The sequence below is a fragment of the Convolutriloba macropyga genome, chromosome 5 (genome assembly GCF_964194025.1).
Source record: "Convolutriloba macropyga chromosome 5, txConMacr16.3, whole genome shotgun sequence".
Lineage (NCBI taxonomy): Eukaryota > Metazoa > Xenacoelomorpha > Acoela > Convolutidae > Convolutriloba > Convolutriloba macropyga.
In genome coordinates this window covers 16,541,214-16,566,445 of record NC_134472.1, presented here as the reverse complement: position 1 = coordinate 16,566,445, position 25,232 = coordinate 16,541,214, and the positions used below count along the sequence as shown (strand labels likewise).

Below are 25,232 nucleotides of genomic sequence, written 5' to 3'. Positions count from 1 at the left end.
CCTTGAGTTAGTTATCTACAAAACAGTTTAAGTAAAAAAGTGTTTGTAAAGTAACCTTGCTATTACAATTACTGCGTCATCCAGCGACTGACATTTTACTTCGTAGAAATCCTTTTGATGAAGTTTTATTCAGTTTTTGCAATATAAGATTAGACTGGATGGATAATCTCACTTACCTTGTATAAATCAAAATGCTATTTTAGGTATTCTCGATGTACATTAATAACTGATTTTGATAATTAGTGTTTTTTTTAAATGCTGTGTGAAATAAAACTGTGTTTTTCAAGTAAATCTCAGATAAGCAAAGATTATACACAGTGATTAAATAAAAACTAGCGGTTTATCCACGGCTACGAGGACTGGCGTATGGTAATCATCTGATAACGTCTTTCAATGGTCCAAAATTGAACTGTTGTTCAAAATCGGATAAAAGTTGCAAATGGAGTGATTTTCTGGTGATGTCTTGGAAAGGTTGTGACAAAAGTACTCAAAATAGTGCAGTGATAAAATACTGCTAGTATTCTTAAACAACAATTATTTGTTAGATCTTGGAGACTTTATGAGAACAACTTTTTTATATGACGCAAACGTGCAAGTAGAAAACTTCAAATCTTGCAAAAAGATTGAAACGACTTTTAATTCTCAAACTTTTGTAGGAGAGAGCGGAAGAGGAAAGCCAATTGAATGCTAAGACCTCATAAACTCTCAATCTTTCGGAAGAGAAAACCGCTTAAATGGAAACTGGAAGGGGCTGAGACCGTGGAAGGCCCTTGCAGATAAAGATTAGTAGTTATGAGCCTTCCAAGATTCCTTGTAACAAAATATCATGGAAAAGTGACCGAAATTTATTTAGTTTCTTCCAATTTTATAGGCTGCGATCTAAAATTTTGTAACAATGATGATTTTTTTTGCGGTTAGAGAAATCTTTACTTAATTGAGAACAATCTTTTCTTATAAAACTCTTTCTTGCGAGTCTTCGTATAGCTAAATCTGAAAAAGTTTCATTAAAAATCTGAATTATTTTTATGCCTCATTTCAAGTTTCATTTGTTCTCAGACCCTGAAAGAAGTCAAGTTTTGGTTCTCTTTGATGGTCTCTGTGGGCTGACGCATGAAACGGATGCTCATTGACAGCGTATTTATTGAATCATTGTTTTTTTATCATTAAATGCTTCCTGATTTTTAAACTGATGATGTTAATTATTCCATAATTTCATGTTGGTAATTATCATAAAAGCCAAAAGTCGAACTGAAGGATAAATTAGGTTAGCTGTTAACATGTACTAGTTTAGACTTCAGTTTACAGTTTCTCTACAGTAGTGCCATTCGGATTTTTCAAGAGGCCTGCAACCTGGGGGGGGGGGGCAACACTAATTAAACTTATAACAATTTGTGATGTAGTTAACCGCAGTAGAACTAAAAAGTTAAACGTGAATAAGCGGAGTTCTTTAACAATTTCAAATATTACTTATTCATTGCGTTTTTTAAACTGTTTGCACTTTGCAACGTGTGCAATGAAGATTACATTCACAGCAAATGTAGACATTCACAGCGAATGTACAAGATCCCGTAAAGCCTGTCCCTATTTTCTATTATCAGTGTGCGATTTGACTTTTATGATTATATATACTTGTTTATATAATTTTTGAAACCGAACCAATTTTCAGATTCGGAGTCTTTTCGTGCTTTACGATGAAAAGATATAACTTAAAGTTTTAGCCACACTAAGCTCCGATTGAAATTATTGCCTCTCAGATTAAGCTTTTGCTATTTATACTGCTATTACTAATTTTGGCTACTTATTACATATTTGTGGAAAAACTTTACTCTTAATCTAATTTTGTTACAAATGAATGGAAGATTTATGTTCAATTGTATCTTTACTGCAGCTGCAATAGTTTGGTTAATGTTGTGGGCAGTGTCTACGGATTTGACCGACAGTAAGAAGTTTATAAACTGACAAAAACTGAAGATTAGCATTGTTAAAAAAACGCATGATCTAAAAGCAACATTGATCAAGATCAAAAATGGTGTTCCAGGATAGTTTGAACTACCTCATTTCATAGCCTTTTTCAAAACTTAAACACTTTACTAGAAGTCTGCTTCATTCAATTCAGATTCTTTGTACTAAAGTTTGAAATGTTACTTTGGAAATGCGACTCTCATCAAACACCTATTAACAAAAGCTGACATTCAAATTTTAATAACACGTGAAATTTGTTCAAGGTGATCATGCCTACAATATTTGGATCTTTTCAGCTGGGCCCCCCAGCCCTATATAGCCAAAATTTAGGCACCCCCCAAAAAATAATGTTTTGCTCCCTTCTATAAAGGTTATTTGTTTTCATAGTAACGTTCCTGGTTTAATACATCGACAAGCATAAATGAGACAATTTTTGTAATGAAAAAAAATTATAGTAGTAGACTTTTTTTTACAAAGCTCGTAATCACTGAAAACGGAATAAGGACAAGTTTTCGGTTGATGTTTACATTATATACAGTGGCTTATTGCTAGACACATATTATTTTCAAACCACCGCTCTATTAGTATTTTCTAAATGCCTATTCACACTTATGCATAAGTAATAAATCAAATGCATAGTTAAGGATTAAACATATACAAAGGGGGTTGCCTAATTTACTGGGGGCGCTAGCGGAAAAGATCCCAATTTTTGATGAAAACTTTTTCCTTGTTAATTAAAAAATTTCATGGCCAAAATAAGGAGATTCTATGTGGTATTAAGAGTGGAGTGGTATGTGGTAAGTTATTTTTTAGAGACACAAATTTCGTTGAAGTCATTACACTGATTTCTTGAAAACCTTTTTTGCTACGGTTTCTTAGTTTTGTGCAAGTTTTCTCAACTGAATTTTTTGTTTTTCCACAAGAAAGAAGATCAGTATTTTCTATGCCAATTTCTTTTCCGGCTTCTTTGTACAGTTTGTTTTTTTTTCATTTTTTCGTTATATCATTTCTTCAATTTTCTTTGAATTTCAGTGGTTTCTTCAATCTTTTGCGGTTTTTGTTAGTTGACAATATAATTTCTCTTTTTCTCACTTCCATTCCTTTACAAAAATTAATATACAAATTTTAAATAGCTTGTTCAACTTTGTTTATTTAGTTTTAGGGTTTGATTTGTTTGTCTGCCAACCATATGATGTATTAAGAGGCATAATGTAGTATAAATATACTTGGTTTAGTATTTACAAATTGTAAAATCTTACTTAATGTAGTACAAATTGCTGTTCCGTTTGTGTCTTTCTTACTTTTTTGTCATATATGCATTCCTGTTTTTTCACAATTTCTGTCATCGTCCTTTTTAATAGAAAACGATATGCTAGGAGTCAAGAAAAATTCTTATTACTCCACAGCTATCCGATGTTATTCAAAAATTTCACGGATCAATTCCACTCTTCTTTGTTTCTCATACTATTCAAGAAAGACACTTTCTTTCCTTAAAATGGAATAGTGCATACAAAATCACTGAATGTTAACAGCAATTGCAAGACCCTTTCGTTATGGCTATTAATGGATAAAGACTTTTTTGAGGAACAAAAAAAACGGGAAAAATAATTTTGTGTGCCAATTTTCAATTTTTAATGAGCCAGCAGACAAGAACATATTTTCACAAGAGTGCATAAACTCGTCCTTGCCACGTTAAGCTGCTGGTATATCGTTTCCGGGAAATGTCAGTTAAGATAATCATACGTGTACTGACTGATTTCACATTTTCAAGTAGAAAACTTGCTTATCTTTTCTCCATTCCCATTTTTGTTAGTAGGAATAATGCGTCCAAACTTGTGAGGACTATAGTACAAGCGTTTAAATCTGAAATTGCAGGCAATGATTTAAAATTTTTTATCAATGAAGGGAATTGCTTAAAATATTATGTCAAATTGCTATACCAGCTAGAAATTGAAGTAATATTGGTCAGACTGGCCATCAATTTTGCCCGACTCGCTGTATAATGTCTTTGTGCACAAAAATTTTTTCACAATTTTGTGTCATTAAAAGTAGACACCTGATTGAAAAACTTTATGTTTAAAGAAAATACTCCTCGGAGGAACATTCCAAAATTTTAATTGATTTTGATAGTTTAATCAATATTAACTTGAGCTTTTTTAAAGTCTTTCTCAAATATCAAAAAAGGGAACAAAATTTATTTATTAGTGTCATTGGTGTGACGAAAAAACAAAAAAAGACCAACTCAAACTGTTTTTATCAAGCATTTACAGCACCATTAGTATCTGAGATTAAAACCAATTCTAAAAAGTATTGAAGAATGATTTCAAAATTTGTTAAAAAACTTTAAAAATTAGAAAATATATTTCACATACCTATACATCTTGATGAATTGTCAGCTCCCAATCCTAATTTAAGTCCTAAATCAATTTTTGTCTCCCAATCTTTTAATTGCAGTGGGTGGGTTAAAGGTTTGCAGAGCGAACAAAATTTTTTAGTTAAGAAAACAGCTGTTATTGCATCTTACTTGGTTTTGAAGAAATTAAAACATGTACAACTTGAGTTGAAAATTATTTTTTTCCACCACAGGAACAGATGAAAACCTTATGGTTTCTCAAGAACGATTGAACATTAAAGGATAAAATCTTTTTAGAAAAGAAGTGCCCCATTTATTACTAACTCATCTTCTGCTTGTTCAAACTTTATCTATTTTTTAAAACTATTACCTCATACTTGTATCTAAAACAAGGACATCACCCACTTTAACGGAAAACGACATCATGCTGAATTTTATAAGGTGTATCTAACTTTTGCCGCTGTGACATGCTATTTAGACAGATTTAGTCGATGCTTAGCTGCTATCTTAAGTCGCAGCTAATAATAAAAACGTTTTTTTTAATAGATTGGTTGATTATGAGCCAAATCATGTTTCCGGGAGGTGTAATTGCGAATAATCAGTTTTTGATAGAAGATCCTGGCATTTGTCAATGCATCAGGTAGAATATTTGTAACCAAGGAGTTTTAGAGAAATGAAGATTTTATATGGGCTAAAAGGAATAGTAAATGTCTTTATAACAATGATCAGTAAAATTTTGATAGCACGAAGGATTCATATAATAGCATCTATTTTTTTCTATGTCTTTTTTAACTCTACGGCCATAAAGTTTCACTATTAAAAATTTTCACTATTCAGTTTTTAAAAATCATGGCAAAACAAGAGAAATTTTTCATGCTTTTATGATAGCTATATGAAGTGTCAATTTTTTCAAAACTTCCACAATTCTGATTTTAGACTGGAATTAAACTGAACATTTTAAATAGTTAATTTGTTTTTTTTCTGGGGAACTTTTTACTATAAGTATGCAGTTTCATTACAGATTTTACAGGTTAATATTGAATTATGCCCCGGGCCGAGGTGTCCACCCCTAATATCCCAAGTGTATATAGAATCTAGGGGAAAAAGAATTTCTGGTATTGCTTGCCTCTGGAAAAAGTTACTGCTTTCATTATTTTATTTTATCTAATAAATTTTGTAATTTATTATGTTTTTTATTGTTTCCGACAGTTCTTAGCTATTTTATTGTTTGCTTTTGTTTTGTTTTGTTTTGTCTTGTTTTGTTTTGGAGATAGAGTTTAGGCCTGGTTTTTTGCCAGTGCTTTGCTCAAAAATCTCCTATAGTTGAATGTTCATAACTCCGCCGTAGCCGGTCCCCAGCCCGGTTGAGATAAGGAGGAGGGAAACACACCCAAATCATAATGGAAAAATCTCAAGAGTTGATTTTTTTAAATCAAATTGAGATATTTCCGACACCGCTGTAGCTAAATATATTTATAGACTCATTTAGTGCATCGCGTGCTTTCTAGACGGTTTACGGGCCGAGGATATTGCCGTAAAATAACGGGGAAAAGAGTGTAAAGAGTGTAAAAAAATAATATTTTTACACCGTTAGTGCCCCCCTTATTAAGGGTGGAATTGCATATTAAAGTGTAATTTACGGGTGTAAACTTTAGAAAAAGAGTGTAATGAAGAGTGTAAAAATAAGTTTTAACGGTGTAATAAAGAGTGTAAAAATAAGTTGTAACGGTGTAATCTAAAGAGTGTAAAAATAAGTTATTCCACTCTTTTTCCACCGTTAAATCTTAAAATTACACCCGTAAATGACACTTTAATATGCAATTCCACCCTTAATAAGGGGGGCACTAACGGTGTAAAAATATTATTTTTACACTCTTTACACTTTTTTCCCCGTTATTTTTGGGCAAAATCCTCGACCCGGGGCATGGTTAATAGTGAAGACTCTGGGTTTTCAGCCTGGGAGAAAATACAAAAAAAGCGAAAAAAAATGAAAAACAACGAGAGAGACAACGAGACTATAAGAGTAAAATCAAGAGGAACAATGTGTACAGAGAAAGAAGTGGAGCTCGAAATTAGAGCCGAACGGGCAAAAAGCCGAAGGATACAAAATGAGATTCAAAGCCGAATGCCTAAATTTGATTGGCCAACTGATTAGTTTAAATTAAAGCACAAAAGATGTAAGAAATGGCAAATTAATTAGTTGTCGATTGATTATATGGTGTGCGGTCGGTTTGCACATAATCCACTCGGCCTCTACATGGCCGCAACCCCCCCTTCAGTCATGACCACGGATAGAACTTCGTTGCACTATTCTATAAGCGTTTTTCCACAAAAAATTGCCTCTAAAGTAAAGCGTTTGAGACCAACCAATCACAGAACGGATAATATTCGGATTTTCGGATTTTAATCTCATTTTATGGCATTTTTCTCTGTGTCAGTTCGGCTCTACCTGCGTCCTCCGAAAAAAATCGTACTTTTTAAATATTCACTTTTTTCTTATCTATACAATACTTACTCAGAACATTTCATTTTCAGATGGATTGAAGGAACTAAAGGCAAGGGCACGAAAATCTGGATCCAGGTTCTGGTTCAATGTTACGGATCCTACGTTACAAACAGGTAATGTTTGCGGCTCCACAGAAATCGATAGATTGTTAAATAATTTCTTTCTATGACGATACACTGGTTCATCGATGAAAACCAATGGGAACCCAAATCCACACGTCCCAAGTTTCCACTTAATGATTGTACATGTCAATCCATCAACCGTGGGGCATTCTACTATAAAAATCAAATCAAATTTTTTCGTTTGTGCCCTTAGTACATTATCCCCCCCCCCCCCCCCCCTCCCCAACACCCCCAATCCCCCCACCCCAGTACGTTATGCCACCCCCGTTAAAAAGCATGTGCCATTACATAGTAAATCATTATGTAAAAAATGGTATGTGCTTTGGGGGGGGGGGGGGGAGGGATGCAAATAATATGCACCCAATAAGCTCGGCGGGTGGGGGACACAAACGGAAAAGGTTCTAGAACTCCAAGCATATTAAGAGAAGTAAAATCAAACGGCTGAATAAAATTGAAGAAAACAGCAGATACACATTTCTTTTTGTCAGAAAATTTTACATCACAGTTGTTATCACGATTTTTAATCTAATACTTAATGTTTATAAATTTTGCGCGTATTTTTTCTCAGCATAATTGAACACGAATATTATTAATGCCTTATTTAAGGAAAGCCAACAAAGTTTCTGATTTTTTCTAGGTACCAGAAAGTCAGGAATGGCAACTCTATCCGAAATCCAATCTTCAGTGAAGGTACTGTGTTTCGTTGAGACGTGTAACAAGTACCTGTATACTCGTGCAATTGTAATCAACAACACCTGGGCGTCTCGGTGTGACAAAACCCTTTTCATCAGTGAGGTAGAAAACAAATCATTTCCAGCAATATCACCGCCAGGCATTGGAACGGGGTACCACGCGCTGTGGTCTAAGACCATGTACACATTTCGGTATCTGTACCTGCATCATGTGAATGAGTATCATTGGTTTATGAAGGCAGATGATGACACGTATGTTGTGGTGGAGAACTTGAAACGATTTTTAGGAAATTTATTCATCAATATTTTACAGAAAAAAAGAAGTAAAGAAATTTTTAAGAGCTTTTTTAAGGTAGAATTTTTAAATGTATTTTTTCAGAAAGCAGTTTCTAAGAAGTAGGATCTGAATTCGTAGCGAAAACCCCTGGTTACCGTGATTCAGGTATTAGATATAATATGGCGTAGAAATCATAACTAGTGTTCATTATAACGTTATCCTTGAATAGGACCTGAAAAACTTTTTAGTTTATTACTTTGCATGACTACTAGAAAATCATAAACCGTTTATGTCCAATAACGTTTGTCGATTCTTGAACGCAAATCACTGAAGCATCAAATGAGAAGAAAATTAGCGATTAAGTTCATTGGGTATAACGGGGGGGGGGGGGGGGTAACTTGACAGACAGCTGGGGGTAACTTGACAGACAGCTTATTGAGACGAGTATCTATAATTGCCTATAATTGCCCTTGTCACTGTTTTCCTTGACCAACATTAGCAACATGTCATTGAGACAGAAATGAACAAAAAACTAATTGGTAATTAATTACATAAGAGTTCCTCGGATCACTAGTTGCTTCTTACCACATACTGTAATCTGAGTGCGTGAGAAAAATTTGACATATCAGATATATAATATTTATATAAGAGCGAAATCGGCAAACGCAAGTTTTAGGCCAAATGAACATGCTTAATCGGAAAGCAGTGACTGAGAAATAATTCTAAAACTAAGCTTAAAGTGTTATTTAGTAAATAATGGGGGATCATTTTAATTATATATTACATAATTTTTGTTTTGAGTGCAGATTGCATCAATGAACCTATTTGGACAGTTGCATAATATCTAGAACGTTTTTTGACTTCTCAAGTGGCTTTTTCACACGTCATTTCTTAATTGTCTGTTGCTAATACAAACGCGACTGTGAGCGAATGAGAATCAAAGTTTTTGTAGCTAAGTGGTAAGGATGTCAGACTGCTATCCTGGAGCTCGCGAGTTTGAAACCCCAAGAGATCGGTATCATTGCACACAATAAATTTTTTGAGCTACACACCTAAATTAAATTACCCACCTCCTGCCGTTCAAGGGCAATTCATCCATTTCTTGTCGGCTTTTGCTTAAGAATTGGTTACACGATTGTCTTGATGGTGGTAATATGTCAATAGCTAAGGTAAATAAGTAAATAGATATGCTGTCGAAACGTATTTAGTGTATTGTTCTTATTGATTGTCTTTAGTTTTCAAAAAAAAATGAAACCGGTTTGGTTTATTTTTTGTTTAATTGATGTTTTGCGCATATATGTTCAATTGCCTTCTTTTCTGTCATAGTTTGATTTTGGTTGGTTATTGCGCATGAATTTTAAATTGTTTTTTTTTACTGCCATAGTTTGATATTGATGGAAAAATGTTGATTGTCAGATTTTTAAAAGATTTGTTAATATTTTTTGTCATTTTTGATGTCAAATTGAAGAAATGATTTTGGTCACGCGAAAATTAGAAGTGGAACGGAAAGGCAAGCGGTTTTGCAGAGTGATAATAATTTCACTCTGTTTTGAAGTATAGTGAGAAAGCAATGTTTGAACATAATTTTTTCTCTTTAATTGCTTTTGGCTTTCATGCGCAATTCGGATTTATTCGATTTTTGACAACTTTTTTGTTGGAATGATTTGTGCAATCCACTGTTACTTTTTTCTCGCACTTAAGAAGCAGTTGCTCAGCAAAACAATCTAGAGTCAATAGAGTCAGTATCGAAAAATGAAATGGTAAAGAGAAACGATTTAAACCAATGAAGCCCAGTTACTATCTCTAATGTTTATTGGTATTGATAGGAGCCCCTGTATCTTCTCATCCAGAAACATGAGTTTGCTTATCTAGAAATCAAAATCAAAACAGTCTGTTTTTTAATAGGTTCTTGCTCAACAGTAATTTTTTTTTCAATCTCATTCGTTATTTTTTGGCAATCTACATTATGTTTGAAACAATCGACACAATTTAGCCGTTTTTAAAGTAGGACGAAGTTTGAGTTCAAAAAGTTTAAAAAAAGTTAAAAAACCGAAGTTTGTTTCAACTTCTTCCAGCATTTTAAAAACTACACAAATTCTGTGCTCTCAGATATTACAACTTTCATTGATGTTCATTGCTTTCAATAAAGCCCTAAATCAAAATCTTTTGGAGTTGAAATCTTTATATTTTTAATCAGTAGAAAAATTTCATAACCAGATGATAAGAGACCACAGTGGAGAATATATATTTTGAGGATCGTCTAGATATTTTATACGGAAAGCTTCTGAGTTTTTTCGTACATTTCAGCGCTTTATTCAGCGCTTTAAAAGAATTTTGTAATGAAATTGAGTGCTCTAACAAATTTAGTTGCCAATCTTCTCATCTCAAATGTTAATTTTGAGAAAAAAATTGTAGAAAAACAAATAACCCGATGGGCTAATATATTTCACGATCGCAAGTATTACACAAAACTTACAATAATTTGCGATCTCAGCTTGTAGGAAGGATAATCACCTTTGTATGTGAAACTTGTTTGAAAATTTTAGCATTAGTAGTTTTCGATTTCTTGTTTTAACATTGGTAAAAGCATTTTTTAGCTTTTACAGCATAGGTGTATTTTTTGGCAACAGAAACTTCCAACTAGCAAGTACAGATGTTCTCAAGATTTTTTCAGCTCTTTGATGGTGCCAGCCACAAGGTTTACGTAAATTATTGGTCAGAAAAATAGAAGTGAAGCAAAATTCATAGTTTATGAAGCATTTCTATTGTTTTCTATTGGTATTTTCTATCTTTTATTCTTACGATGTTTGGATTAAATTTTTGTGATCTTTTAAGTTTTGCTCTCTTAAAAAACGTTTGCGCATTTTTAAGTGAGTTTTAAAAACTGATTGTTTAAAAATACTGGTGGCCATGTCACATTTTTCCAGCAACAGTTACGTTTTCGTAAAAAGAAAATGGATGAATAATTCTTCCGAATAAATTCAGCCAAACACAATCCAGAGGAGCCTCATTACTTTGGGAAGTACTTCAAAGTGCTCGGGGGATACACTAGTGGGGGTGCTGGCTACGTTATTAGTAGGGAAGCATTGAGGAAGTTGGAAGATGTAGTAGCCAATGAGAAGTCGCCTCGTTGCAGAACTAATGACAAAAACGGGAACGAAGATGTCAACATAGGTTGGTATAAAAAAACAATTCTTGATGTCGAAGATCAATCTTGGTTGAAAAAAGTCTTTATCGCAGGGTTTAGGATTTTTCGATGAAAAGAACATCATGAACGGTGAAAATCATGAACTGCGTTTGGATTTAGAGTTTTAACAAGGCGGCTCGGTAATGTGCGATCGCACATAAGGTTCCGACCCCGCTCATCCACAATTTTGGCATAATTGTCTATCGAATGAGGAACAGATAGAAAAACACAAAAAAACTCAAGTATTTTTCAAAAAAAAAACTGGTGTATGAAACGAAAAGATAGCCTCCAAAGCAAATAACTCAGTGGAGTAAAAAATGATGCATTAGATTGATGAGATATGCCGATATTAAGAAAGCGAGCGAAGACGAAAGGCAAAATCAAACAACAATAACAAACATTAATTACATCAAAGAATTTATGTCCGTTTTAAAAAACAAAACTTAATAACAAAATCAAAATAGCGTCAGATAAAACTGAAAATAAACAAAATAATTTGTAATTCACCAGAAAAAAATGATTATTCACCAGTTCATAATAAAGCTTGGTAACAATTAGACAAAAATGAACAGAAACTTTAAAGTTAGAAAATTCGCTGAAATTTAAAAAAAAATAATTAATTTCAAAGTAATGAAAACCATTAGGAATCAACTAAGATATCCCATAAGTTTACAATTAACAGTGCTTCTATAAAAGGGAATCAAGAACTCTTGGTATTCAATAATTTTATGCAGGTACAAAAAGAACTACAAATAGACAACAAACAAAAAATCAATTAAAACTTGCTAGAAAATGCTTTGGAAGCCGTAAAGCCATACTTTGGCCCCCAAAGTATGTCCGATTGCACTTTCGTCGAACACCCATACTGTATTATGTGGCTTCTCGTCAAAGAAAATAAGCAACAATTAGACAAAAAAGAAAAATGCAGAATTATGTGCTACTTGTTTTCTTTCGAAAAAAATTTATTTCTAAAGACATGAAAGCCATTAATTACAAAATGAAAAAGTTGACTAGGTTCGTCCATTCTTCCAAAGGAAGCCCTTGAGTCCTGCAATTATCTAGAATCTTTCTTACGTCTACAAAAAGAACGTCAAATATGACAAAAATCAAAAGTTCATTTACTTTTTTTTGTGAAAAACCCGTGTCGAAGCCAGTAAATTCATAACGAATTCTTTAAAAACATTAGATTTTGTGAAACCAATCCCTTTTGACACCTTCCCTTGACAAAAAATAATGTCATCTTTAACCCTTAATTAACGAGACCAGGTAACAAACAGAAAATAAAAGAACAAAATTGCGAAGTTGAAATGTTTTTTTTTTCATTTTGGAAAACAATTGTTTTCAAAGTCATGAAAGCCATTATCTATCTTCTAATATCAGAACGTTGGCTCATCCACTCTTCGAGGAAAAGCTAATCAAACCTGGTCATTGTACAGGAAATTAAATACGACTAAAAAGACAATAAAAACGGCAGTTTAAGACAAAATTAAAAAATTCAATTAAATTCTTCGAGAAAGCATTGTCGAAGCGGTAAAGAACCACAATCTAGATCTTTAAGGATTTAAATATTATCAATTGTGGGTTGTTTTGAACGCGAAAAATGTGATATATCAACGACAGAAACGTGATATTTTGACAAAATTAGAAAACATGAAAAATGGGCAAATACCTAAAAATTTGCGAAATCTAGTAGTATCAAAGCCAGAACACCATAAATTAAGGCATGAAACAGCAATAAAGACCAAATTCGAATTCAGCAGAAAAAAGGAGCACTCTTTGATTGCTGACACTAAGCTACAAGTTGTCCAAAGTAGGAGAAAAAGGGAGGCAAAGTTCAATAAGCCACTTTTTATTCTAAAAATCAAATATTTTAAAAGTCAAAACGACCGTAAGCTTTCAAGCAATCAACTAGATAAACTAATTTCAAGCTTATTAGGAAGCCAATAGGACCTATTACTAGTGAGCTTTGATTTGAAATGTTCTGTTATTTAATTAATATAAAAAAGATCGAATTTTTTTTTTATAAAAAACCGACTGATGACAATCGGAATTATTTTTGGATTGAAACGGTCCTAGAATGGTACAGAACTAGTTCTGCTAATATTGATTGTCCTTTAGAAATATTTAGTTTTTGGAATGCCATTGATACAGATATTTTGTTTGTTAAAAAAGTCAAAAGTAAATGCTGCGTTTTTGATAATCAACGAATTAAGTTAGCAAAAAACGGCAAGTTTTATTTACAGAGCACTCTCAACGGAAGTTGAAGTGGAATTAGCCTCCTTTTCAGTCTACAAAGATTGTGCTAGTAGTTTTTGGGCGTGCACTTCCTGCAAATTTAATCAGAGTGGACTAAAGAAACTTATTTCGTGCTTTTTTTGATGAAGAAGTCTAAATTTTGTGAAGTTTTTAGCCGGAATTTTTGACAAAAAAATTTAATGAAAATAGCCGACAATGTATTTTGTCTTTTAACGTAAAATCAACAACAGTCTCATGAAAATTTTATAAATTTTTATCAAAATTGGCAAAATTTTAGTCAAAAATTCCGAAAAAAGGTGAATGAAATCAACGGAATTCACTCCTTTTTCTCGAAAGTTTAAACCTCGATATCTCCCTGTCAAAAACGAAAATCGAAAAAATCTTTTTAATTCCATATTCTACGCTGGACAAGCTTTCTAATGATACCAGTCTCAACTCTCTACGATGAATATTTCGATCGGCCAAAATTGACTGAACAAAAAAAAACCCAGTTGAGTATATAGTTCCTCCACCCCCCCCCCTCAAGAGGGGTCGGAACAAAAAAACTTGTAAACACTTGTGTGAAACACTTGTAAACATTTTTAACTATTACGAACCTACCTGGTACTTGCATTCAGCGAGCAGTCCTTAGTAAAGATCTTAATTTATGGAAATACCATTTTCGACCATATATTTATTGTGAAAAGAGAATGCCCTACTAAAGGAAGTCAATCAACAACACTTATTCTTTATATTAGGAAAACTGTCATTATTCACTATGACGCGGTGATAATAGAGGTGTCCACAACATTGTCGTGACAATCAACGCATTGATCATTTTCTTTCATATCCTGTTGCGATTACAAAATTTGCATAATTTATCAATGAAGTATATTACAAAAGACCGATTTATTCTAGACAAGTCTGAGACGGAGACTTCTGGTTTATCATGAACTGCGTTTGGATTTAGAGTACAAAATATTACTATTCTCTCGCCACTGTTGCTGTAACAAGAATTCTGCAAGAAAGCGGTGTTAATTTGTTATCTAAGCAAAATGACATCGGGATAACATGGTTGTCGTTATCACAATCTAAATTTTATTCAACACCTCTTTTTTTTGTCTAGGAGTTTAACTTCTAACAACCGTGTGCTATAGAATTTTACCACAAGGGTTAATCCCGCACAAATGTCTACCAGTCAAACTCCGAGGCAAGGACGAGGTGTTGAACAGGTTCAAGAGAGGGACAAAGCAATAATCTCTTGTCTCAATTACAAAAGTGGTATAATTTACGCTACTGTGTTGCTGATTAGAATACGATTTTTTGCCACACTTTCACACCCTTGTTTAAATAGCAGCAGCAGTGGAGAAAGGGTGGCAAAATGTCACAAACTTTTTGAAAGACAAATTTTTTGAGGATACCGTGTCGGTGCCATGAAAAACATATTATATTCATTGAAAACATTGGAAAATCAATCTAATCGCATTGAAAACATTCTAATCGCAAACATAGTTTGAACCACTGTTTGAATATTTTCTAGGATTCATTTGAAGTTAGCAACTTGTTTGATGCATAAGTTAAAAAAGGAGGCTCGGTAGTGAGCCTTCGCACATAATTGTCTGACTCCGGCCGTCCCCATTTTTGACTTAGTTTTATTCCAAATGAGCAAATGATGTAAAGATTAAAAAACTTTCAAAAATTAATTTTTAGCGGAAGTTATTGGTCTGTATGAATTAAAACGTGCTCTGAATTCAAAACACAAAGCGAATTAATTAACACGGCTTTAGGGGGACCATGATGTCTGCCATTAATGAGACTATGAGACAAGACAAACAAAAAATAAAATAGCAACAAACAATAATTACGAGCAAAACTCAACTAGCATCACATAAAACGTATTCTGAACAAATTAACTTGTGCGGCGTCAATACAAAAGATACGGGACTTATCTTTTAGGGAACAAGGTAATAAATAGACAAAAATGGCAAAGTTAAAAAAATACGCTTATAGTTTTTGAGAACAATGAGTTTCAACGTCAGGAAAACCATTAGCTATCACCTGAAATATTTAAATGGTTTCGATTAAGCATCCATGGGAAATCATTGAGACCACTCATCATCCGGAAAATGTCAAACGACCAAAACGAACGACAAATTTTTTGAGGATACCGTGTCGATGCCATGAAAAACATATTATATTCATTGAAAACATTTGAAAATCAATCTATGCCCTCTTCAATTATGTTCAACGTCATTGACGTGATAATATGACAAGACAACAAAACTTGAAAAAGTTACATGGCCAAAAATAATGAAAACTTGTATTTTCGAAGTCAGAAAACCATTACTGAAAACGTAAAATTGCAGTGAAGACTAAACTTTAAATTAACAGAAAAAAACACGAGAGACTAAGCTACTAGTTGAGAGTAAATTTCCCAGTGAATTCTCCAGAGACTCGTATCAGTACACACTAAATAATGTATAGGTAAATTTACCTGACCAGTGTGCAGGTAAAGCCGTGTGCTGGTAAAATTTACTTGCAAAATTTTCCCCCAAAGTTAATTACCTCGCACCATTCAAGTTAATTACCTGCGAGGGTAAATTACCTGAAAAATTAGGGTAAATTGTGCCGGTAAGTTTAACTTAATTTTTGCTGTGCAGGTAAGTTGCAGGTAATTTGTGCAAGAGGTCTGCCTGAATTTTTCGGGTAATTTTACCTGAATTGCAGGTGCGTTCAGGTACTGCGCAGGTAGCGTGCAGGAGCGCCAAAACACGAGCGCAGTTTAGTTAATTTTAACTGAATTTTTAGGTAATTTTACCTGCACAGTTTTCATAGTGTTTAGTTATTATTTACAAACAGATTAACATTCACCACAATGTTTTTTAGGTCTGTGTCTTGGAGTAGCCAATATTCGACCTGGAAATACTCTTGACAAAGATGGGAGAGATTTGTTTCACTCGTTCAATGCCAATGGGGAGATTAACGAAGACAGATACCCTGGATGGTACTATCAGTATACAAACAATACACCTGTCATGGTTGGCCATTTGTCTTTTTACGGCATCCTTCAAGAATCAACTTTTGTTAATCTTTAATCCTATCCGGTATCCAAGTTAAAACCTCTGCTTATAAAGAAACTCAAAAAATCTAGTAGGGGGGTCGATATTGACCTAAATTACGCAGTCGAGAACTCTGTAAAAGTCAAACAAAAGTAATTTCTCGGGTCGAGTCTTTTCATAAGCATTTTGGGTCCCGCATGGTCTTTTCATAACCATTTTGGACAGAACATTGTCTTTTAATAAGTCGAGCAACATTTCTTTCCATGGGCATTTTGTGCTGAGCATGGTCTTTTCATGGTTCGAGAAATAGCATTTTACTAGTCCAGCCAATGAAAAATTATCTGTCGAGCATCGTGTCCTTGATGGGCCGTCGAGCAAAAGAATTTTCGTAAGTCTGCCTTTTCTGAATTCTTTACAAATACAGATTTTCTGCTTCTTATTACATATATAAATTAAAATTTCTGCTTCTTTACATAAAATAATCAACGGAGCAAGATTACACAGCAGTTCACCACTGCAGTCCAACTTAGTACAGAGTAGGGGAACGGGCAAAGTCTGAAGAATTTTGGCGGTTCTTGAGATAAAATATTTATCGCAACTGGACTATATTGCCACATTAGTTGATTGAATAAAACTATGTAGTTTAATTATGGTGGACTTCTTCCCATTAGCTAGGATGAAAATGTGGCGTTACTCATTTGTTTTCTCTTCCAAAATTATGTATTATTATATTTTCAGAAATATTGCAGAGTTTTGATAGATTGGTTGTTTCCTGAATCGAAAAAGATGAAAAGGCATACATGCTGACTACGTTATTAGAAGTAGTGAGCAATAAAATTGCACGTTAAAAATCTAGTGAAAAGACTTTTGCTCTTCTCGTGATCTGACCAAAGCACGACCATATTTTGTTTGCAATTCATTGTTTTCAGTTGAAGCAAAAAAAAACTGGGTCGAGCTAAATTCCATCAGCAAAAATTTTTATGTGAAGTTAATATACAGAGTCGAAAAATTGGTTGGAACTAAAGCTGTTAAACAAACATTGGGTCGAGATGAGATAATAATTAAAGTGGAGTTTAAGTCTTTTCTTAAGCAATTTGTGTCGAGCATGGTCTTCAATACCCATTTTGGGTTGAGCACGGTCTTTTCATAAGTCGGGGTCTAAGCTTGAGTTTTGCAAGGTTTTTCAGAAAATCTTAAATCATGTGATTGTTGACTGATATTTGTATTTGGCATACAATACAAGCATTGCAACACTTTATCGCTATATTCCACAATGGCAAATACGATAGGGATGCTGAATAGTTAAAGTAGGAGATAGATCCAGTTACCCAGGAAAAGTCATCAGCCCTATTTGATTCAAAAAATTAAGAATGGCCACAATAAATTGAAGTTGAAGTGTGATGATAATATTTAAAAAATTTTTTCACCATAATTAAATGATGCCGGATGATATCACCGTATGGATTATCTGCCATTCTCTCAAAAAATGGTTAGTTCGACGCCTTATAATGTCACTATGAAAATGTGGGGTTGCAGGATATTAGGCGAAAACTCAGTTTGGCGAACATTGACGAATATGAACACCACGCTAAAAATTTACAAAAACAAAACGGATTTACGTAAAAACAGTAAAAAGAAAAGAGAAATTAAATATTTTGCGTTCAATCAATTCCGGATCCTATTTTGCTTGGAGTCAATTCTCCTTGTACTTTTTTCGGTCATATTGCCCGCTTTTTATTCTTGTTTTCTAATTTTTGCATATTTATCCAAATAAAGGGGCTGTCTGCTTGAAGAAGAATGCATGCCTTCATGAACGTTCATAGTATGCAATGTTGTCTCCCAAATGTAGACCTTCCACATCATGAAAAAACTCCCAAGAAGCTAAAAATTGTCCAAATATTGAAGAAATTTTTCGGGGAGCAGGATGAATTGCAAGAACCCTACGGCATTAACAAGAGTTCTTGTTCAATTGATATGATGGAATAAGAATTCGAAGAAAAAAAACTCATCACGGAATTTTATCGTAAAAGCATTTGTAAAATTTATTACGCACGAGCAAAAGGCAACCGTAATGATCAGTAGAATTTCAACGGTAATTAGTGTCATAAAAATAGTTTAATAACCATTCAAAAAAAACTTTAAAAAATTTTGTTTGTTTTCAAAACATGAACAATTTGTTGGTACCGCCAATAAATAAACGATAATATTTTTCAGTCTTCTCTGATAAAACTCACGAAATGGCGTTTTAAAACAAAACAGCAGTAAAATTTGTTTAAAAGGTCTTAGGCATTGTTAAAGAGATTTCATCGAACTGAGTGTGCTTTTTTGAAAAATATGAAGCACTTTTAGTTGTAAATGTAACAATGCTTCATTCTTGATAAAGTCGAAGATCCTGATTATCCAAAATTTTGCCCAGGTACGCAAAATAAAAACTTCGTCAAAAATTGGAGGCATACATTTTAACGTCCTTTATTAAGGCCATTTCGAATGACACTAAGAAATAATTTTTCATATGCTCGTCATAAAAAAACTGAAAATTTATAGTGGGATCAATTTAAATTGCACGTGGAAATTTGATGTCCAAATTTTTTGGCTGCATTATAAAAAATCTCCTTATTGTGGTAGTGTTTGCATGGATTTCGTATAAATTTTTTTCCAGGTTTATTGTGAGTCAACTAGGTCATTGGATATTTACCCATAGTTAACAATCGTTTTCGTGCGCTGGTTTTTCTTGTATTGAATGTTGCTCCACATATTTTTGGTGGATCAATTGCGAAATCCTTATTCTCCTACATTTTGTGACATTCTTTTGCTCCTTCTGAACAGATCCAAGTGCTTGTCCAACGTCTGGCTGTACAAGTAATTACGCTTTTAAAACCACCGCGCGTTTTTCATCTAGTCGGCAAATAACTTGTCAAGAAAACGTTCACCCATTAGCATCTTCAAAATGTACACCTATTTAAGTTGTCACCTAAAATCCAATCACCCAAATATTTAGCGTTGTTTTAAACGCAAAATATTTAACATAGAGCATTTTTCGCAATAATGCCTTACTTGGGAAACTGACCATTAAACAAAAATCGAAAAATAGCAGAAAAAAGTTATCTTGAACTGAGTTTAAAGCATGCTATCAAAAGTTCGGCCCCGGATGCTGCTAAAAATGGAGTTTTTGTTATAAATACTCTTTTGATGACTTAAAATTTTTAATTAATTGAGCCTGATCTGTCTTGAGGTTCCATTGCTAGAAAATGTACTCTTCAGAAACATATTTTAGAACAAGTTTCTATTATATGACTGAAAAGAAGTGTGGAACCGGAAACTTGTCGGCCTTATTCAAGAACATAATTTTTTGTTGTTTCCAGGGTTGTTCAAACGAGACTATAACATTCCATTACATGGATCCCAGGGACATGAAAGTGACTGACTTCGTGCTGTACCACCTTAGTGCATTCAGAAACACTGCAGATCAATTGTACCCAATCAACCCGTACTACTTACATTAACTTTTTAACTGTAATGATAATGATAATTAAGGTTGTAATATGTAATTATTTTAATTAACCCATTTTCAAAAACTTATGTTTTCCGATTGCACGAATGTTAAAACTATAAAGATTGTCTGCGTATAGTTCCCTTACTAAAATTTTGTCCAAATCCCTAGTTATCCACTAATATTTGCAAAAGTTTACAATTTGAATTTGTAAATAATTGGTTACAAGGAGGCTCGTTAATGTGCGTTCGCACATCAAGTTCCGACCCCGCTCAACCACATTTTTGGCATAAATGTCTACAAAATAGGAACAGATAGAAAACCCCAAAAGTTCAAATATTTTTCAAAAAAAATTGTGTGTGAACAACGATTGCCTCAAATGCTAATAACTCAGTGGAGCAAAAATCAAAAATGCCGCATTACATTGATGAGATCAGCCGTTATTAAGAAAGCAAGTCAAGACGAACAACAAAATCAATCAACAAAAACAACAAACATTAATTACATCCAAAACTTTATGTCCATTTAAAAAAGCTTACAGAAGCTCAAAATAGCGTCGGATAAAACTGAAACTAAACAAAATAACTGGTACTTTACAAGAAAGATATGGTACCACTCTATAAAAAGGCTCGGTAACGTTTAGACAAAAAAGAATAAAAAACAGCAAAGATAAAAAAAATTTGTTTTATTTCTAAAAACAATTATTTTCAAGCTGAGAAAAACCGTTAGATGACAACTGAAAACATCCAATCACCCAATATATTTATGATCAAATACGCTTCTAAAGCAGGGCCTTAAGACCTGAAAAGTACAAAAAACAGAGACAACAAAAAAATTCAATTTAAACTTGCAAGAAAACGCTGTCGAAGCCTTAAAGCCATATTTTGCCCCAACAATATGTTCAAGCGAGCCTTCCGCAAACGCCAAAATCTGGTATAGTGGGGTCTCATTAGTGAGAATAGGTAACAAGTAGTACAAAAAAATTAAAAGGGCAAAATTAATTAACACTTTGTCTTTTTTTTCGAAAACAATTAATTTCAAACTCATGAAAACCATTAGCTACAAAACGGAATTGCGCTTGAGACGTGTAATTTTTCAGAATATATTTGAAGTCTAGAAAGGGAACCTTGTATATAGACCAAAAAAAATTAGTTTACTTTTCGTGCGAAAAATCCCTGTCGAAGCCAATAAATTCAAAGCGAATTCTTTGAAAAAAGAATAGATTTTGTTCACTTGCAGCTACCCTCGACAACAATGATGTCATATAAGACCTGTATTTAACGAGACTAGGTATCACATAGACAAGGGTAACAAAAAAAACAGCAAAGATAAAAAAAAATTGGCTTATTTTTATTAAAATCATTTCAAAAGAAAACCATTCGATCACAATTGAGAACATCCTTTATGTTTAAGATCACATACGCCTCCATAGGAGTACCTTAAGACCTGTAATTAATCATTTTTTGTTTTTAAAAAGAACAACAAAACGAGACCACAGAAATTTCAATCGAAACTTTCGAGAAAACGCTATCGCAGCCGTAAAGTCATTTTTGGCCCCTAAAAATTGATTCAATTGAGCCTTCCTCAAATGCCAAGAATGTGCTATAAGCCTTCTCATTAATGAAAAGATGTAAAACTAGACCAAAAAGAAGAGAAAAGACAAAATTTATAGAAACTTTTTTCCGAAAACAATTATTTTCAAAGTCATGAAAGCCACCAGCTGCAAAATAAAAAAAAAATTAAATAGGTTTGTCTATTCGTTCAAAGGAAGCGCTTGAGACCTGTAGGAACTCAATATATGTCTTTCCTCTACAAGGACACGTTAAATATACAGAGAAAAGAAAAATTAGTTCACATTTTGTGAGAAATACCGTGTCGAAGCCATTAAAATCATAACGAATTCTTTAAAAGAGATATTAGATTTGTAACTTGCACCTTCCCTCGACAACAATTGTGTTATAGGTGACCCGTAATTAACGAGACTAGGAAACAATTAGGCAAATAATGCGAAGCTAAACAACGTTAAAAAGAGTTTTTCATTTTCGAAAATAATTGTTTTCAAATTCATGAAACAAATTCTTTCTTTCAGATCCAACACCTATCTATTCAAATCAGTATACAGGCTAATTTATTCCTTCATAAACTGCCAATGATTACAGTCATTATCCAGCTAATTTCATACGACTGCAGAGACAAAGCAAAAACGACAGTTAAAGACAATTCTAAAACAAAAATCAACTACATTCCTCGAGAAAGGGATGTCGAAGCCGTTGAAACCATAATCTATGTCTTTCAAGACTTTTGTATGCACAATTCTGCCTTTTTTGAGCGCCAATAATTTAATTAGTGAACTGTCAATTTTGTTATATTGTGACAAACGAGAAAAAAACTTTAAAACGTGACCAAAACGCAAAAACCAAAAAAAAATGTGAAGTCTAGTAGTATCAAAGCCAAAAATCCATAACTTACAGCAAAAATACAGCAAAAAAGTTAAAGTTAATTCAACATAGGAAAAAGAAGAAGAAGCATATTTTCTTTGCTGACACTAAGCCACAAGCTGACCAAATTAAGAGAAAAATAGTGGCAAAATTCAAAGAGCCTTTTTTTAATTTAATAAAAAACATTTTTAAAAGTCAAAACAACCAAAATCTTTTGAGTACAGAAAAAAGATACAATGATTTAAAATTTTTTAGGCAGCCATCTGGACCTATCAACAGTGGGCTGTGATGTGAATTGTTCTGTTCTCTTATTATCATAAAAAAACTCGATTTTAGTTTCTAAAAAAAGACCGACTGATTTCAATCCAAATTATTTTTTTGATCGTAACAGTCCAAGATTGAAATAAAACCAGCGTCGCTGTTGCTGTTCGTTCATTTAGAACACTCAATTGTTTTGAATGCTTTAGATCTATATAATTTGTTTGTTAAAAGATTGAAAATAAATGCTGGGTTTTTGATAATCACAGAGTAAAGTTAGCAAAAAACGGCAAATTTTGATTTTAGACTACTCTCAATGGACTTGGGGTGTGTACTTCCGGCAGATTTAATCAAAATGGTTTAAAGAAGCTTATTCGGACAATTTTTGATATGCAAGACTAAATTTTGAAATACGTAGTCAAATTTTTAGCCAGAAAAATTAAATCAAAAATGTCAACAAAACTTTTTTTGTCTCTAAAAACAAAATGAACAGTAAATTGTAAATAATTTTCACAATTTTTAGCAAAAAACGACACAAAATTTTAGGCAAAATTCCGGAAAAGTTTATTAAAAACAACGGAAATTCGTCTATTATTCACAAAACTTCAAACCTCGATAACTCCCTGTAAAACACGAAATTCAGTAAAATCTTTTTAATTTCATATTCTACGCTGGAGGGGCTTTTTAATGATACCACTCACAACTTGACTGAACAAAAAAGAACCCATTTGAGTATATAGTTCCTCCCCCCTCAAGAGGGTCGGAACAATTAAGGCATAATAAGAGGGGTGGGGATTTGGTTTTTTTGAGGGGGGGTATGTATATAATATAAAATTATACAGTGACAGCAAAAATGTTAAATCTATAACCTAAGACAACGTGAATGTCATTGTTAAGTGTGAAGTACTGCAAAAATAAACTAATTAGTTTTACAAACCTTGTAAACTTTTTTTTGTTTAAACAAGTAAATTGAAAATATAACCCGGGGGTTAAATATTACAAGTTTAATATTATATATACAAAACTAGAACAATGTTAAAAATCAAAATTAGTGGTTCCGTTTTTTAAAGGTAAAAATAACTTTTGAAGCTACCAACGTTCCTTTCCAACGGTACAAGTTTGAATTGTTGGAGCAGATGCTGTTTTAACATGCGTTTAAACTTTGAGCGTGATCTGATAGTCCGGAATTCACGTGGAAGTCTATTCCATTTTTGGATTTTCCTTTTTTGTAATGATCGACTGCTCGACCTTAGGAGAATTAGCTGTTCAGTTCTGTTGTTTTTTCTTACTAAGACATTACCACTCAGAGAAAAACTCTCAGTGCCATCTGATTTCAATAATGAAATATCATTCCTAAGTTTTGAAACGCTCATCTGGCTTATTAAAAGTTCTGCAGGCAAAGTGTTAGATTTTACTAAGAGATCTGTAGATCTCTCAAACTTTTTTCTCATATAGCAAACTTTAATTACCCAATTGATTTGTCGATTAATTCGCTGCATTGCAGAGAATTTCAAGTTTGGAAAAAATAGAGCACTGAACGCTAAATGAGAAAGGACTAGGGACTTGAATAGCATCAATCGTGCTTTCAGAGGTAACCGATAATGTATAAGATATATGGATCTAATCGCTGTGGCCATATTTGACAGTACTTTGTTGAGTTGTACATGAAAATTTAATTTAGAATTAATCATTATACCCAAGTATCTGCAGTGACTTTGTGGCTTAATTTCTTGTCCCCGATAAACTATTGGATTAAAGTTTTCATTTTCTTTCGAGACGCAAAGAATTTCATCTGCAAACTATACATATTTTCTACTTTTTAAAAACAATTTACAAGTGATACAATATTTGCAACAACGTTAAAAATAATTGCAAATATTGTTTTGGTGGACTTCTAGGGATATAAGAAACAATCATATTCAAAATTTTTATAATTTCTAATGTTGTCTTTGACTGGTATGATCGTTTTTAGCAATTTTTTTATACTTAGAAAAAGATTTCAAAATTTAATGAGATTAGTTTGAACATTTAGAGCAAAATTGAACAATTAAACAATTAGAACAAAAATTGAAAAGATGCAAGTTGATAGGCAAATCAACCAATTTATCGTAAAAATGTTCGTATAAAAACAACAATATATAAGAAAAAGAAAAACAGCACCGCAAGATACTCCAAGGTAAGAAAATAACCTTGCATTTGGTTACTTCAAGGTAAAAAACAACCTTGCAACCTTGCATTTGGTTACAAAAAATATAATGGCTTCTTAAAATACAAAGGAAAAATGGGAAGTAGACACGATTTTAATATAATTTTAAGAAGCGCAAAAGGTACACCAGAAATTTTGGTTTTGTAATAAGATACAACATACATGCCTTAAAAAATTAATAAACTCTAAGAAGCTTTATTAATTCAAACTCTACGTCATTTTTGATACAACATAAATATATAATTAAACTGAAAACAAAAAAAAACTGTTGTTTCGGATCAGATTGTTCGCGTAAACATAAAACCACCCTTTTTGAAGAGTTATATGCCTCTAAAGTATCCTAAGCTCATAGTAAGATTGAAAACTCCAGCTGAGATAATTGTAATAAGGTTTTTCGCTTCTATCAGAAAATCTCTTTCTGTTGACTCTATTTATCGATCATCTTGT

General features: G+C 33.0%; 1 protein-coding gene across 1 annotated transcript; it reads left to right on the top strand.

Moving 5' to 3' along the window:
- Positions 1-1,615: 1,615 nt before the first annotated feature.
- On the top strand, positions 1,616-19,968 carry LOC142339843 (glycoprotein-N-acetylgalactosamine 3-beta-galactosyltransferase 1-like). Its single transcript, XM_075390145.1, has 6 exons — positions 1,616-1,939; positions 6,851-6,934; positions 7,581-7,922; positions 10,898-11,086; positions 16,221-16,372; positions 19,756-19,968. Exons 1-6 carry the CDS (start codon positions 1,849-1,851, stop codon positions 19,894-19,896), a joined length of 999 nt encoding a protein of 332 aa, XP_075246260.1. The 5' UTR covers positions 1,616-1,848; the 3' UTR covers positions 19,897-19,968.
- The last annotated feature ends 5,264 nt before the right edge of the window (positions 19,969-25,232 follow it).